Source organism: Palaemon carinicauda, chromosome 33 (genome assembly GCF_036898095.1).
Source record: "Palaemon carinicauda isolate YSFRI2023 chromosome 33, ASM3689809v2, whole genome shotgun sequence".
Lineage (NCBI taxonomy): Eukaryota > Metazoa > Arthropoda > Malacostraca > Decapoda > Palaemonidae > Palaemon > Palaemon carinicauda.
In genome coordinates, this window is record NC_090757.1 from 22,437,247 (window position 1) to 22,454,746 (window position 17,500).

The 17,500-nt window shown below is 37.3% G+C and overlaps 2 protein-coding genes across 2 annotated transcripts in view; both read left to right on the top strand.

Moving 5' to 3' along the window:
- Positions 1-17,500, top strand: part of nvd (neverland) — a 579,107-nt gene that overhangs the window by 117,535 nt on the left and 444,072 nt on the right. The window lies entirely within an intron of this gene.
- On the top strand, positions 10,697-17,430 carry LOC137625888 (cytochrome P450 307a1-like). The gene is made up of 6 exons (XM_068356835.1): positions 10,697-11,192; positions 14,260-14,405; positions 14,632-14,985; positions 15,195-15,347; positions 15,473-15,620; positions 15,758-17,430. Exons 1-6 carry the CDS (start codon positions 10,736-10,738, stop codon positions 16,087-16,089), a joined length of 1,590 nt encoding a protein of 529 aa, XP_068212936.1. The 5' UTR covers positions 10,697-10,735; the 3' UTR covers positions 16,090-17,430.

The following is a 17,500-nucleotide window of genomic DNA, read 5'->3' on the forward strand; positions in this document are numbered from 1 at the left end:
AGCCGAGGAAATAACGAAATAATACATATAATCCCTCTAGAAAGAATAATCTATAGTGAAAAAAAAAACCATAAAAACTTGTAAACTATTTTTATTGGTAATAACCACCGTATAGAGTTGCTTTCAGAACATTTTGTAATTGGATAAACATTTACCATTTTATCGCAAAGCTCAATTTTTATCTACTATCGCCTCCTTGTTCTCTTGACGATTTTTAAGCTAAAAGATAAAATTCAAAAGAAAAGAGAAAAGCAGCGAAACAAAAATATCAAAGACAAAATAAAGAAATCAACTTAAAATAAAATTATATAGAAATTAAAACAGAGCGAGTAGCTAGCACGAATGGAATACCTAAGGAAACCCCGATTGAAAGAGGGTGTAAAAAAGATATGATAAATAAAGATATATTGAAAAGAAGAGAATGGAATGTTGAAATGTCGCAATATATGATGGGGGCCATCATGTATTGCTACAAAAGAGGCATCATCTAGGGAGCTCAACAGGTTGCGATAGCTGTTGAATAAAATATCCAAGGGAGGCTGGGGCTTGGGGGGTGGGGGTGGCAAGAGGGTGTTGACAAAGTCACCAAAAGGACGAGACCCGTTGGAACCATTAGGCTTACTGAATCCCATATACAAAGATGATGAAAACAAAAGGAATCCTGCATCACGCCACAAAGGTCTGGTCAACCTTATGAAGACACAATAGAATTTTAAAAGAGTTTTAAATTTCAAAATAAGAGAGAAGAGGAATGACCTAGAAAGAAAGGCCGGACAAAACATTAATCCATAAGGAATATAAAAAAAATCAAATGAGAAAGAATCATTAACATGAAAAGAATATCACGTTTTAGAGAGAATCCATAAATTCAATATGTAAAAGTTAATAAGGAGAAAAACCTAAAAACCAAATACAAGGAAGGATATGAAAGACATATAGATAGATTTATAGAATAATGTGAAAATAGAGGGATAATCCTACAGTTGCAACGAAGAGAAAGTTGAGAGGTTGGACAGCAAAATCAAAGAAAGGAATCAGGAATGGACATAAGGTTAATATTGGTTGCTAAAACTTTGTAGTAATGCCTACAGCGTCCCACATGAGGCGCACTGACGATGCTACCCTTGAACGGGAGATTGAAAGAGGAATGAAATCCTAAAATGAAAATCTGGATAAGATGAAAGAGAGAAATGGGACGCAGGTTGAAGAAATGTTAAAAGGGAAGCCAAACGAAAGGGGCTCCATGACATTATAGAAAGGAAAAGGTGGAATGCCAGAAGAAAGAGAAGCCCCATAGTCGAGATAAATATCTGACTCGGCAACAAAGTAGAACTGAAGAAAGAAAACGGGAAAATGAGAAGGATGAAAGACATTGAAAGAACGGGAATATGAAGTGCTAGGAAAAAAAAAAAGAAAACCTAATAAAATTGTGAAGGAAAGTTCAATTTTGAATTGAAGAAAGGAAAAGGGAAAATGAGAAGGATGAAAGACATTGAAAGAATGGGAATATGAAGTGCTAGGAGAAAAAAACAAGAAAACCCAATAAATATGTGAAGGAAAGTTCAATTTTGAATTGAAGAAAGGAAAAGGGAAAATGTGAAGGATGAAAGACATTGAAAGAATGGGAATATGAAGGGCTAGGAATAAAAACAAGAAAAGCCAATAAAAATGTGAAGGAAAGTTCAATTTTGAATTGAAGAAAGGAAAAGGGTAAATGACAAGGATGAAAGACATTGAAAGAATGGGAATATGAAGTGCTAGGGAAAAAAAAACAAGAAAACATAATAAAAATGTGAAGGAAAGTTCAATTTTGAATTTAAGTCATTTGGCCCAGCGCTGGGGCTTGGAAGATCATTCCGTTGCAATAAGCATCTAATGGACACCAAAGATACACTATAGAAAGTTCAATTTTGAATTTAAGTCATTTAGCCCAGCGCTGGGGCTTGGGAGATCATTCCGTTGCAATAGGCATCTAATGGACACCAAAGATACACTATAGAAAGTTCAATTTCGAATTTAAGTCATTTAGCCCAGCGCTGGGGCTTGGGAGATCATTCCGTTGCAATAGGCAACTAATGAACACCAGAGATACACTATAGAAAGTTCAATTTTGAATTTAAGTCATTTGGCCCAGTGCTGGGGCTTGGGAGATCATTCCGTTGCAATAGGCAACTAATGAACACCAGAGATACACTATAGAAAGTTCAATTTTGAATTTAAGTCATTTGGCCCAGCGCTGGGGCTTGGGAGATCATTCCGTTGCAATAGGCAACTAATGAACACCAGAGATACACTATAGAAAGTTCAATTTTGAATTTAAGTCATTTAGCCCAGCGCTGGGGCTTGGGAGATCATTCCGTTGCAATAGGCATCTAATGGACACCAGAGATACACTATAGAAAGTTCAATTTCGAATTTAAGTCATTTGGCCCAGCGCTGGGGCTTGGGAGATCATTCCGTTGCAATAGGCAACTAATGAACACCAGAGATACACTATAGAAAGTTCAATTTCGAATTTAAGTCATTTGGCCCAGCGCTGGGGCTTGGGAGATCATTCCGTTGCAATAGGCAACTAATGAACACCAGAGATACACTATAGAAAGTTCAATTTTGAATTTAAGTCATTTGGCCCAGCGCTGGGGCTTGGGAGATCATTCCGTTGCAATAGGCAACTAATGAACACCAGAGATACACTATAGAAAGTTCAATTTTGAATTTAAGTCATTTGGCCCAGCGCTGGGGCTTGGGAGATCATTCCGTTGCAATAGGCAACTAATGAACACCAGAGATACACTATAGAAAGTTCAATTTCGAATTTAAGTCATTTAGCCCAGCGCTGGGGCTTGGGAGATCATTCCGTTGCAATAGGCAACTAATGAACACCAGAGATACACTATAGAAAGTTCAATTTCGAATTTAAGTCATTTGGCCCAGCGCTGGGGCTTGGGAGATCATTCCGTTGCAATAGGCAACTAATGAACACCAGAGATACACTATAGAAAGTTCAATTTTGAATTTAAGTCATTTGGCCCAGCGCTGGGGCTTGGGAGATCATTCCGTTGCAATAGGCAACTAATGTACACCAGAGCTACACTATAAGTAAAAGTTAATTGTGGATGGATAGTATGCTGGTAGAAAGGGAGAGGGAACACAGCTATACTAGAATACTAAAAAGTCCATCTGGGGAACGAGGGCAGACTGCGAAGATTTCTAAGTAGGCCTAATGTTTATACTGCACTACGTGATTACACTAACAACACTACCCTACTAATAAGGGGGTAAGGAAGCAATAAATAAATAGATTAGGATAGGCCGATTGTAGCGCGGCGATTCTGTAATCAGAGAAAAATGAAATCATACAGCTAAAAGGCACCTCAGAAAAATTGAATATGTAATGAAGGAAATAATGGTGGAAAAATAAAAAATAAAAATAAATAATTGTTCTATACAAAAAGTTGAATATCTATTCTGAAATAAGTATTTAAAGGTAAAAAGAAAACTAAATCTTTTAACAATGCGAGACAAAAGTTCGAATGATCAATGTGAGAATGGAAGTGAATTTTCAATCAGCCACCATAAAGGGCACTAGCTAAAGACACCAAGAAGAGGGATAATATATATATATATATATATATATATATATATATATATATATATATATATATAATATATATATATATATATATATATTATATATATATATATATTACATTAAGAGAATGGAATAGATTCGCCATTAGGTGAACAGAAAAAATAAATAAAATTTTCATTTCCTCGGAACAAAAGACGTTTTAGTAAAGTACCTCGACCCGAAGGCAGGTGTTGAGACGTCCATTATGTGGCGCTTTCTATAGTAAGACAATGACAGCATACGAAAAAGTGTGTAGTGGGAAATATTATAGTTCAAAATATACAAATAATGTTAAAAAGAATATGATGAAATGAATATAGAAAGATAAAATAAAGAGAAATGTAAATAAAAACGCAATTATAAAATTTTTGAATTCTATTATACATTGTCAAATTTTGACAAAATGAGCATAGCAATATTCTCAATCATCGCCTGGAGCAGTTATTCCCAGTTATCTGCATCTCATTATGTATAAATTTACTTGCTTGAGGAAAAAATAATCGTGGAATTAAAAATGAATGGAACTCGAGTGCGATGAATAGTAGGTTAAAAAATGAGTATGAATTTTATAAAAGAAATCGTAATACTTTAGGGGTACGCAAAACTATTGTGTGTGTGTGTGTGTGTGAGAGAGAGAGAGAGAGAGAGAGAGAGAGAGAGAGAGAGAGAGATTCAGAAATTGGGAGAAATATTCTTCAAGAATAATAAAATTAGTCGTTTCATGGGGGGCATGAAAAAGGAGAACGTCTTCAAATAAAAATCTGTTACAAGAAAAGATCGTAGAGAAAATAATTTCTTCAAAAAACCTATTTCGGGATTGGAGATAAACTATAGTGTGTGTTTCGAGTTATTTATAAAATAAGGGGGTTGAATAGAAAGAATGAATACTAATAAATTGAAAAAATAAAGAAAAAAACTATGGGGGAAATGTTAGGAGGACCCCAAAAAATGAGGACGAATAGATGACTAAAGGGGGTTTGGGGGAATACCAGAAAAGGGAACACTGAAGTTTACAAGGGATTGAAAGTGGATGAAAATGTACGAATAAATCTGAAAAAACGAAAGACACAACAGTCAAAGTCCTCGACAACCATAAGAATTCCAGCATAAAAGGTGAAGATGGATGACATCGCAATAGCCACAAGAAGAGAGAGAGGAGACAGACAGAGACAGGATTTAGGCCTAACGATGAAAACATGCTATGATCTGAATATAAAATCAATTAATAGGCCTGGTTGCTGAGGATCCCAAGCTTAAGAAGCGTGTTCTCCTGACATAAATAAAGAGTGGGCCTGTCCAAACCCAGACAGCGAAAGGAATCTATAGCCAAACAACTAATGATCTTCGTTGGTGACGACACCAGAAGAGAACACTGGAACTAGAGACGCTATTTCTTAACGCTCTTCGCATCTAAGCCTTACTCTGCCGTTGCTTCTTCTATGGCCATCAAGGTTAGAGAAGGACATACCGAACCACAAAGGAATCTTCTCCAGCCACCCTCAATCCTATACGGGGTCGTAGGACTACCTACTCGGGTGGTAAAACTATATCAACTTGCTTTGCCAACGGTCAAATGAATATTCTAACTTCAGCAACCGGTGTTCAGTTTTGGTCTCTAGCTAAAGCTGTTTATAAGAATTTCTGTTGGTTTGGCTTAAAGCCCTTTGAAATACGACTGAATGATACTACAGGTGTCTTCCCTTAGTCTGCCTCCCCCTTGGCAACTTGTGTTTTCCACCAGCGAGACTCCGGTAAATGACCTTACCTAAACAGTAAGCCTTAACCAACAGTACACCCACGCTTGGCAATTCAATTCAACCTACTATACGTCATCAAAATCTTGACGTACAATACTCTGACCAGGAGCAATGTCTTACAAATCATAAGCAGAACCTTCCATAGGCTTCTGCATGATTTCCAGCTAAACCTACCCTTGACGTCAAAGACTTTGACCAGGAACAATGCCTTATAAATTATAGGCAGAACGTTCCATAGGCTTCTACATGAATTTCCAGTTGAACCTAACAACCTCTCGGTACATCCAAAACTATAGGATTTACGTTTATAAGAAGCACGTCATCATATTAACTCGAGAAGAATGTTCAACCTAACCTCTTCAATTATAAACTCACTGGTTTTTAGTAATAAGTCTTTTTCTTTGATACTAAAGAAAGCCATTCTCTGGAGTATTTTGAACCATACGATTTCCTTCCCCCACTCAGTGCCATCTGTATCAATTCTGTAAGGCCTAACTCGCTGGCAATGTTTTGTTAACCCTTTATTCGCAGTTGGTTATTCTCTTCAGAAACTTAGCAAAATCCTTTCCATTATTCTTCTTGACAACTTTAAATGCTTTCGACAGTACAGATGGCACATTATTAGATTAGAAACGGTACCTGTTTTAAAGTTCTACTTCTCTCTCCTATCTTACTCCCCAATATATATGATTGTTCCATTTATATTGCAATTCATGGTTCAGCTTCAAACCCCTCAATATTATTAAGAAGGATTTCCATAGTTTCGAGGTTAACGCAGCTTTTGTCTTTATCGAAGATTCTCGAATTCTACACGCAAGATGTTTGTCCATTATTCAAAATTATGAATAGTCCTCTTCCCCTATTATTATATTATAAAATGTAAATATTAAAAAAGGGACTATTTGATAAATATTTTTCGATCTACTATTTATTTCTATGCCAATTTTGTTCATTCATCCACACTCTTCATAGCTAAATGAGAACTTAATCTGGATTCCACAAGGATATAAGCTAGTTAAGAGCAGACTGCTATCATAGAATTCTCGCTAGCAATTTATCAACTAAGAATTAATTTCGCTACAGCTCATAAAAAAAGGGATTCACTTGTTTTACAAACTACAAATGATTTAGCAAGAGTCGAAATTTGAATCTTAATATGTGCAATATAACCATTGGAAACTGGCTATTGCATGGGGGCAAAAGGTTACGCCTAAAACTATAGATTTTCACAAAACTTGTTCTTACCGCTAATTCCCCCAAATAAAACTGATTTGAAAACATAATGAGAATACAAAGAAACTCTCTCTCTCTCTCTCTCTCTCTCTCTCTCTCTCTCTCTCTCTCTCTCTCTCCTGGCTAGTACAGTGGTAACGTGTTTGCCTAGCATTTCGCATGGCAAGAGATCGATCCCCGCCCAGGACCGTGAGTTTAAGCTGTTTACTGGGGAGGTTACTGCTGTGGTAGGGCACCACAGTGGGGGGTTGGGCTTGCCCGGCTGACGTTTTGGTGAGCATCTATTCTGATGGAACCGGAATTGAAACCAGTCACCTTTAACCTTTAACCTTTAAACCCATGCAACTCAAACAAGACTTACAATCAACCTAAGGTATCTATAACCAGTGATTAATAGGATTGGATTGCTGCGCCCACACAGATTTATATCAATCTACCATTACTATACTCATTTTTTTTTTTAATGAGACGCATTTGCACCGACTCGCAGAGGAGGCCCTTTTAGTCGGAAAAGTTTCCTGATCACTGATTGGTTATAATTATCTTGTTCAACCAATCAGCGATCAGGAAACTTTTTCCGAGGTGAAAAAGCACCCCCGCGAGTAGGTGCAAATCTGCCTCACTAAAAAGAATTGACTATAGTTAACATTTGGATTTTCATTTCGACTCAAAAGAAAATAGAAATGCATTTCAACATGAAATTTTTGGTCACTGGGTGTGTAAATACCATTATCTATTTTTTTTTGCATGATGAAAATTAATTTGTGATGGACAAACAAGGGCATACACGCATTCTACGGAAAACTTACATATAATTTCACTATCATACATTCTAAAATTTAAGCATAAAATGTATTTAACCAAGAAAAATTCAAATTTAAAGAATACAACATATTAAAATCTATTTAAAAGTACTAAGTGTCATTAATAGGATAAGAACGAAAATTGACAGATTAAATCAGAAAAGACCTTATAAATAATAACAATAATTATAATAAGAATAATAATAATTATATTGATAATAACTTTTAAATCAATTGTCAGCATTACGTTTATACAAAAACCAACAGAGGAATATATGACTGTTAAAGATTCATTCGAACGTAGCCAAATAACTGAATCAAAATGATTCATTTTAATGCTGAAAATTTCAACTAGATTAAAAAAAAAAAAAATATCTCAACTGTAAGAACACAACATCAATGTCATATTCTATATTGATGGGATGTATGAAACCCATAGTAGGGAGAATTTTAATTCAATCATAGGCTTAAGAAATATGTGATCAAATTATTTCTGCTCTATTTTTTTATCTCCATTACTTTCCTCGATATTTACCTATTTTTAGTTAAGGAACTAAAAAGAGAAATTGACGCTACTAAGATGCCTAGCAAGGCTGTGGAATACGATTCATTCGAAACTAAATAGTATTATGTTCCCTGAATATCATTACGAGAAGAGTAATTCATATACGGACAATTACATCAAGAGCACGAAATGAGTCAGGAAAATAACTACAAAGTCTACGGGTTTCGCACGCCCACAAAAGTTCTATCCATGGTAAATGTCTACGGGTTCTGATTGGCTGAATATAAAATCATACGCCAATCTCCAAGCCGCACATGATCCGCCCACCGAGCAACACTTGTCGGTGATTGGTTAAGTAAAATAGCCTGAACCAATCAGAAACCAAAGTGCCAATAGAAACTAAATCATATATGTTTTTCTATAAAAAAATTACTATGAGAGAAGAAGACAGGTTAAAAATTAGAATTAATGGAAGATCAAACAAGTTAAAAAGCAAAGGTGATGAAAATAAGAGACTGAAGAACAAGTAAGTTGTATAAGTGCTCCGAGCTGCTCTATCTTCGAAAAGAAAGAGTTCCTTTAACGTCGACAGCACACGTGAGATAAAGCACGAAACTATTAATGTACAAAGCATTCAACTTGATTTAATATCGATAAATATATTATAAAATAAACCTTGTCAAGATATCATGTTTTCTCTATTTCCCTTAACATTCTATCTAACGTGATCAGTAGTGTCTCTCAGTCCATTTACATTAACAATTGGAGCCATCATCAATCCCTTCCAAGTCCTTGACATTAAAGACTAATTTTATCAACAATTTCGTCAAAAATTCCTTCAAACTCTTTGTAATTAACTGATTTATTTATCAACAGTTCCTTCAAAATCTTCAACATTTGCAATTATCAGTACTTCCTTACAATTAACATATCAAGTTATTAACTGCTAACAGCACCAAGTTATCAACACTTTCTCAACAGTGACAACTCAAGTTATTCACACTTTCTTACTATTAACAACAAGTTATCAACACTTTCTTACTATTAATAACAAGTTATCAACACTTTCTTACTATTAATAACAAGTTATCAACACTTTCTTAACAGTGACAACTCAAGTTACTAATACTTTCTTACTATTGACAACTCAAGTTACTAATACTTTCTTACTATTGACAACCCAAAGTTATCAACACTTTCTTACTATTAACAATTCAAGTTATCAACACTTCTTTACTATGAGCAACTTCAAATTATCTACCTTTCCTTATCATTAACAATTCAGGTCAAAACTCCCTGAAACTCCCTATAATTAACAACCAAATTCATCATGTCTAATTTTTCAACTCATGTCTTAAACATTACTGCTCCAAGCAACAAATGTTTCACTTCAAGCAAAGCCATTCAAACACGAAAACTTGCTACGATATAGTCATACGTTAACAAAACTATTTTGCAGTTTACAAACTGTATCATATAAAACTTCAACAAATAAAGAAAAATATCTTTAATATATCAAGTGCCAGGTCATTATGATATGTTTCAAACTTATACTGAACATTGATAACAAATATATATGGTTATAAACTTATCAATATATTTCTCTAAACACTTTTGCCGAGACTAAAATCGACGGAACCCCTTAATCAAATTCGTATTTATTAAAGGAACTAATAAACCGAAGGGAAATGCACTTATAGAATACGCATGTTCATTAATATGAACACTAATACACTAACATGTGATTCATACTGGTTTCAAAGAGTATATTCTACGCACGCAGTCATTCGCCGAACGTGGTGTCGATTCAGTGAATAAAAACATTATGATTCAACGCATATCTTTATTGACTTCGATGACAAAATAGATTTCCATCGCAAATATGAACACTGGAGGAATATATTTCCGTAATATTCTTCTTAAAATCCGATACTAGAGGAATCTATTTCCGTAATATTCAATCAAGATTAATGATTAAATTTCCAATTCGCCACAAATACAACACGGGCAAATCAGTCAATTTAGTTGTGATCAAAAGGAAAACCGATCGAAACATTCTATTTCGTAAGTCTTTAGCGATATTTATATTCATCTACGAAGTCATTTCTATGATCAAGGTAATATCATAACCAGGGGAAGATAATAACTGCTTCTGAACTCTTGACAACAAAGGAAGGCATAGGTACTGTTGCGAACAAATGCAAGTTAAGGGAGACGAGGTATGATTCGGTGCAAAAAAGGCTCTAGGTCAGGTCGAGGTTAAAACTTTGGGGACGGCGCTACGTAAAGAAAGAGAGGGGGAGAGAAAGAGAGAGAGAGAGTAAAAAACGTCAGGAAAGTCTGACGACAATTTCTATGATGACGACGTTGATGACGGTGAAACTGATGATGATGATGATAATGATGACGATACTGAGTCTTAGACTCACCTGAACGAATTGGGAAGTACTGGCGTGGAAGTGATGTGTCTACCCACCTTGCGTCGCAATGTGTCCCTTCTTCGGCCGCCTCCCTACTTGCCTATTCAAGAGGCCCCGCCTACCCGCGGCTTTTCCCGACCAATCGCGATATACCGAGACCGCCTTCTTCCCCCCAGAACCCCTCAATCCCCCTCGTGAACCAGCCTTTTCCAATGTTCCTCCCCCCAAAAAAGGGGTTTGGGGAGCAGCCCCTCTTAGAAAACGAACATTGAGCACGCCCCCTTCTGACGTAGGGGTAAAGTTCCGTATAAATAGAGGTCAGGAGCAGTAGATCGTCGTCAGTCACTGCCTAAGGTTCTTTAGAGAAAGAACAGCTTAAAGTAAAGATGGCCTTCGCATTAGCTCTAGCCCCAGCAACTCTGGTGCTGATCGTGATCGTGGTGGTTGGCGCTGCTCTGCAAGCTGCCACCCAGGAACGCAAGAAGAGAAAGCAAAAACAACAACAACAACAGTGTGTGCAAAGAAGAGTTTCTACAACGAAAGTACGAGGCGGTGACGACCTGGAGATTGCCCGACCTACGACCGCTCCTGGACCCTTCCCACTGCCCTTCCTAGGTAACATCCATAACATGGCTAAATACGCTGAGTGCCCCTACGAAGGATTTTCTGCACTCGGAAGAAAATACGGAAATGTGTACAAACTTTACATCGGCGGCAGCCCAGCAATTGTCGTTGGAAGCTACGACGGACTGAAGGAGGTTCTGGTGACCAAGGGCAACCTTTTCGACGCCAGGCCAAACTTCATCCGCTTCAGAGAATACTTCGGAGGAAACAGAGATCATTGTAAGTATAATTCAACTGATATTCTTTTCAACGTGAGAAAATAAACTCAGGCATTCAACTGTAAACTTAAAAGCGCCAAATGTATCCATTAAGTATTAAAATATTTTATGAAATACATCTTCAATACATGTCTTGTTCTAGTCTAAGATAGTTCCCAAAGACGCGTTGCTTTTTATTTTATTTTATCAAGTCCAAAAGTAAACATACCTTACATTTGAAGGTTCAAAATATTTTGCTTTTATTTCACTAAGTCCAAAAAAATCAACTTAAAATCAACTTACCCTTGGTATACAATATACGCAAAGTCAAAACGCATCCTCTTCATGAGAGTCAGCCACTAAACAGTTTCCTTCTATAGTCAAAAGTCTGCAAAAATGCCTGAGTTTGTTTTACTTGTTTGTTCTTTACCCTCACTGAAATTCGTAACACTGTAGCTTCGTTGAAGTTCCCAATGCCTCTTGTCATTACAACCACATCGAATACTTAAATTCCTTTTCAAATATTCTTATTATCAACTTATAAAACTAAGTCAATTTTCACTGTACTTGGTCCTTGAATCCTCCAAGCGGAAGTAGCCTAGCTTTTACTGGCCCGAGCGGTTTTACTTATCTTCTTCGATTGCCCAACACTTAATCATCTTCTCGTCTAGACGTCCAGTACACCGTTACGGAAGCAGATTCTCACAATTGTACGCTCAGAATAATCTCAAGCTTTAACATCACTCGCGAATTCTATTTGACACAGCATTAGCTTGAACAAATTTCCCCTTTAAATATAAATAAATTCACTTTCTTACACCTTTATGACCATTTTCCATTGCTGGTAAAACAATAGAGTACGAGATATGTAAGAATCTTTCGACGCACAAGACGATCAATGACGAAAACGTACGAAGATGTTCGTTCATTTTCGATGAGATTCAATGGCAGGTGTGGCCAAACACAGTCCAATCTTCCAGTGTTGCCACATGGTGATCGCTAGCCACAACAAAGCTTGCGCAGCTGATGATTATGTTTGGATGGAGCGTCACTTATCCTACTGAAAGGGAAATTTTTGAGAGAGAGAGAGAGAGAGAGAGAGAGAGAGAGAGAGAGAGAGAGAGAGAGAGAGAGAGAGAGAGAGAGAGAGATAATGTTTTACATTTTTTATTTCTATTAAAGTTTTTGAAGTTATAATTATACAGAGAGAGAGAGAGAGAGAGAGAGAGAGAGAGATAGAGAGAGAGAGAGAGAGAGAGAGAGAGAGAGAGAGAGAGATTTTCATATTCTTCTAAGAAAACAAAGTCCAAAATCGCACTTTTACACATTAACAACATCAAATGTGCTGCTCAGAAAACAAGTATCAGTATGCGCACGAACGTACTTTTTTTTTTCTTACGAGAGAAAATAGTTCCTTGTGTGTTTGTTGGTATGTAAGCGTATGCCTCAGGGAACAAATGACCTTGGCTCACATATACTATTAGCTGGGCGAGATAACAGCTGATTCGGCCACTAGCAGGTGTTGCCACGCCCCCCCCCCCCCCCCCGAAAAACCAGTTTTAGACGGTGCGATGTTCCGTCGGGTAGATTTATCATATATGTAGATGATTATTAACATTTGTAGTTATGTAGTTGCACATTTATAAGTTGAAGCCCTTTGCGGTTGCATGATAAAAATGCTATAAACAGTTAATTTTATATATAATGATCCCTATTGCCACCTACCCGTTAGCTAAAACCTATATTTGTATAAATTTTATATATATAAAATGATATATATTTCATTAAACCTAGAATGGGGGGAGGGGGGGGGGGGGGTTAGGACATTGTAGGAAGAAAAGACGGGTGGGATTACATGGGATGGGATGGGACGGAACAAGGGTCTAGCCTTCAGGTATGAGAAATCCCAGGTACTAAAAAGTACTCCAAGGTGACCTACCAAAGGCTTGCTCTGTGTGTGCGTGTGTATGCGTGTGTGTCTACATCTCCAGCCAGCAAGGGTCGAGTTGCAAATTTAAGTCATGTTTAATAGGCGATGATAGAGATTCATATCTAAATGCTAGCAATAAATCAAATAAGCAGCCTTGTCAAGCTAATTTTAAAACGCCGATTTCTGAAAAACATATTTTCCCAAATGCAAAAATCAGAGAGAGAGAGAGAGAGAGAGAGAGAGAGAGAGAGAGAGAGAGAGAGAGAGAGAGAGAGAGAGAGAGAGTCCTTAGACATCCCCGAATGCAAATAGGAAAACAACAGTCTGCAATGGGACAGGCCGGGGGAGAGGGGGGTTAGTAGATAAGGGTTTTCCAAGTTGCAATACATCGTTAGGCAAACTCTCCGCGCCAGACAGAAAACACACAAAGAAACACACAACAGAGTCAGTTACTAAGGATACTCCTCTTCTAATGACATTCATCACAAAAAAGCAAGGTCAAGGAAGGGGAGGGAGAAGGGGGAAGGGGGAGGGAAGGGAAAGGGGAGGTGGAGTGGGAAGGGTTCGGGTATGTTGAATGGAGGGGAGGGGTTTGGGGAGGGGGAAGAGTTTATAGGGGGGAAGGGGGGAGGGAGATAGAAGGGGAGGGGGGAGCTCGGAGACTCCCCCTCCTCCCCCTTCCAGTCAGTAAGAGACGGGACAAACGCAAGATGACATCCCCCCTTCCCTCCTCCCACACGCCCATCCCGTAACCCCACAGTAGGTCCCAGCACAGACTGTCCCCTCTGGCTGAGCGAAGTTAAATTTAGCAAGGGTCGACACATCAGTTTTCATGGTCTTACTCCTTTGCCTTTGTACATATTTGTATCATCATTATTCCCTTTGAGAATAGTGCATGATTATATTTATTTCTACTCCAGCCCTAAAGAAATATCATTCATCGGATTAAAGAATATTTGAAAAGTAGTAAAACTTTTTTCGATATTTAATAAATTTGCTTCCTTTGAATAATACCCTTAAGCTATTTTTAAGATCAACTAATATAAATGGTTTCTCAGTATGAAAATATTGTAGTTTTTTACATCTATGCTTTAATTATAAAATGCAGCGCTATTTTTTTTTCTATATTTACTAAATTTCTTTTCATTTTTATTTACAGCCCTTGCCTTGTGCGATTACTCCGACCTCCACAAGAAGCGCATATCCCTTGTTCGTAACTACCTGACCTTCCGCGGCACCGAATCCACTTTCCTTGAACGTTTTGAGGACAACATCATCTCTGAGATGCCTACACTTACTGACAGGGTAAGCATTTATAATGATCATTAATGTTATTATTATCAAAACTGGATATTAAGCATTTATTGTATAGTCCATTGGGTGATTTCTCATGTCCACTTATTTCTGAGTAAATATTGTCCTCGCAGTCAAATTTTATCAAAATGGTGACCACAAATTGCTTGATTACATCTCATTACATGTCACAAATTGCTTGATTACATCTCATTACATTTAATCATCCATATTTCAGATCGACGAAAAGCTGAACAAGCCCATGAAGACCAAGGAACTCCTGTCCTACTGTGCCATGAACATCTTCAGCGGGTACATGTGCTCCAAGAAATTCGATTACAACAACAAGTCCTTCCAGAAGTGCGTGCGCGATTTTGACTTCATCTTCGAGGACATCAACAACGGTCACGTGACGGACTCCCTGCCCTGGTTGGCCCCCTTATTCAGCTCCTACTTCAACACGATCAAGGGCGTCACCACCGACATCAGGGATTTCATCCTCGAAAGTGTTTTCAACGAGAAGTACCGTCTGTTCCAAGAAGATCCAACCAACGTCAGCGACCTGGTCGATGCTTGCTTCGCTATCTTGCATGTAAGTTCATTACCATTTATATAATTAAGAGTAAAGAACTGTATGTATATATTTTAGACTTTAACCTTTCTTGGAGTAAATTGCTATGAAAAAATATTAGAAATAAAAAGTAGCCGAAAATAGTAGCTTATCCTATAAATAGCTAAAAATGGCAGCTTCTATAAAAAGTAACAGAAAATAACAGCTTCCTATTAATTTTATTTCAACAGAGAGACGACAAAGATGAGAAATGGGACTGGGACACCATCCTATACATCGTAGAGGACCTCTTGGGAGGCTCCTCCGCTATCAGCAACATCATCATGCGATTCCTCGGGTTCGTTCTTGTCAACCCTGGCACCATGGAAAAACTGCACGAAGAGGTAAAATTAAACATTTCATTTTCATTTTCAAACAAACATAGTATAATATAATTTGCTTGAAAACGTTTAGTAATCGATATTCTCCTCCAGAAAGATCCGTACTAACGATATTTAATTACTTCTAGATCGATGACGTTATTGGAAGGAACCAGACACCCACTTTGAGCGACAGGTCCAACATGAACTACAGCAGAGCCGTCCTCTACGAGGTCCTTCGAATGACCTCCTCCCCAATCGTGCCTCATGTCGCTTCTGAAGATGCAACCATTGGAGGTAAGATACTAATATTTTGACCATCAAAATAATTTTAGAATTGAGACTTTACCAGATTTTAATCATATGAAGCAACTAATTTTTTGGACATTCACAATTAGAATTGAATTTGAGTTAACCATCCTCTTCGCCAACAGGTTATTACGTCGAACAAGGAACCACCATCATCCTGAACAACTACGACATGAACATGAACCCTGATCTCTGGGATGAGCCCCTGAAATTCAAGCCCGAGCGATTCATCGTCGACGGAGAACTGAAGAAGCCCGCCCATTTCATCCCCTTCAGCACAGGCAAGCGCTCCTGCGTCGGGTACAAAGTCGTCATGGACATCACCTACTTCGTGACGACCACCCTCCTCCAGAAGTATGATATCAGACTGCCTGAGGGCGTCACCCCAGACTTGCCCAAGGGCAAGATCTCCCTCAGCTGGGAAAGCTTCGAAATGATCTTTTCTCAGCGAAAGTAAATTGAAGAAATTGAGAGAGAGAGAGAGAAAAAAAAAAGGTTATTCAGGAATTAATATATCACGTTTTCTTTTAAAAAAGGAATATCTTCGCGTACTCTTCCCTTCCACCGTGGATGGGAATCAAGTATAAAATAATCGCTATTAAGAAAGTCACTGGATGGAAATGTACAATTTAATGGACCTTTCCAGTTCTTTCAATAACTTTACAATTAACATTATGTTACAAGCGGCTTTCCCAACCGGGGATTTTGAGGAAAGGTAAATTACTAGAATGGGGAAAGCCCCGTTATCTTAATCACGGATGACGAACATACTGCTACCTAAAAATATATTATTTTTATGGTTTTCTTATAATTTTTCATTGTTAACCGAAAAGTTAAAAATTGTTTTTCAAGAATTTGTTATTCGATGCCATAACATTCAATTCGTCATACGTTAATCATCATCATCACTATTGTTGTTATCCTTAATCGTTAATTTCTATTGCTAGTTATTTTGTAAATCAACAACAGCAGCAAAATAATACGACGAATTCAACTAAAATACTAATCTGTAGAAATAACACATAAAGATTTAAGAAACCTAACGTCTGCCGTCTTCCATTCTTATATCTTGGAAACGACAATTAATTTTTATTTTTTATTTTTGAGTTTTCGTATTTTCATTATAAACAACATAAAGACAACCCCCGACTCAAACGCCAGTAATCCAGATTATCACAAACTGTAAGCAAAGTTAAAAAGCCCTTCTTAAACTTTACGCTTCTTTTGGACTGTCTAGAAATTAGCGTTAGCGAGAGGTTCTTTCCTAATTTCGTATTTAAGACAACTTTTCTTTTAAGTTTTGCTTTTCTTAAAAGCTATATATAACTGATGGGGTTACCTTCACTACAGCTGGTTTTCCCTTAGTCCATTTCAGTCATATAAACATTAACTGGCATTCCTTGCATAGTCCATTTCTACGATAGTAAATTAATTGGCATCTTTGCATAGTTCACTTTTGCGATAGTAAATCAATTGGTAACTCTTGCATAGTTCACTTTTGCGATAGTAAATCAATTGGTAACTCTTGCATAGTTCACTTTTGCGATAGTAAATCAATTGGTAACTCTTGCATAGTTCACTTTTGCGATAGTAAATCAATTGGTAACTCTTGCATAGTTCACTTTTGCGATAGTAAATCAATTGGTAACTCTTGCATAGTTCACTTTTGCGATAGTAAATCAATTGGTAACTCTTGCATAGTTCACTTTTGCGATAGTAAATCAATTGGTAACTCTTGCATAGTTCACTTTTGCGATAGTAAATCAGTTGGTAACTCTTGCATAGTTCACTTTGCGATGGGAAATTAATTGGCAACTCTTGCATAGTTCACTTTGCGATGGGAAATTAATTGGCAACTCTTGCATAGT

Coding starts and splice junctions, on each gene's coding strand:
- LOC137625888 (XM_068356835.1), top strand. CDS start 10,736: ATGGCCTTCGCATTAGCTCTAGCCCCAGCAACTCTGGTGCTGATCGTG. Junction 11,193..14,259: donor CGGAGGAAACAGAGATCATT/GTAAGTATAATT, acceptor TTTTATTTACAG/CCCTTGCCTTGTGCGATTAC. Junction 15,348..15,472: donor TGGAAAAACTGCACGAAGAG/GTAAAATTAAAC, acceptor AATTACTTCTAG/ATCGATGACGTTATTGGAAG.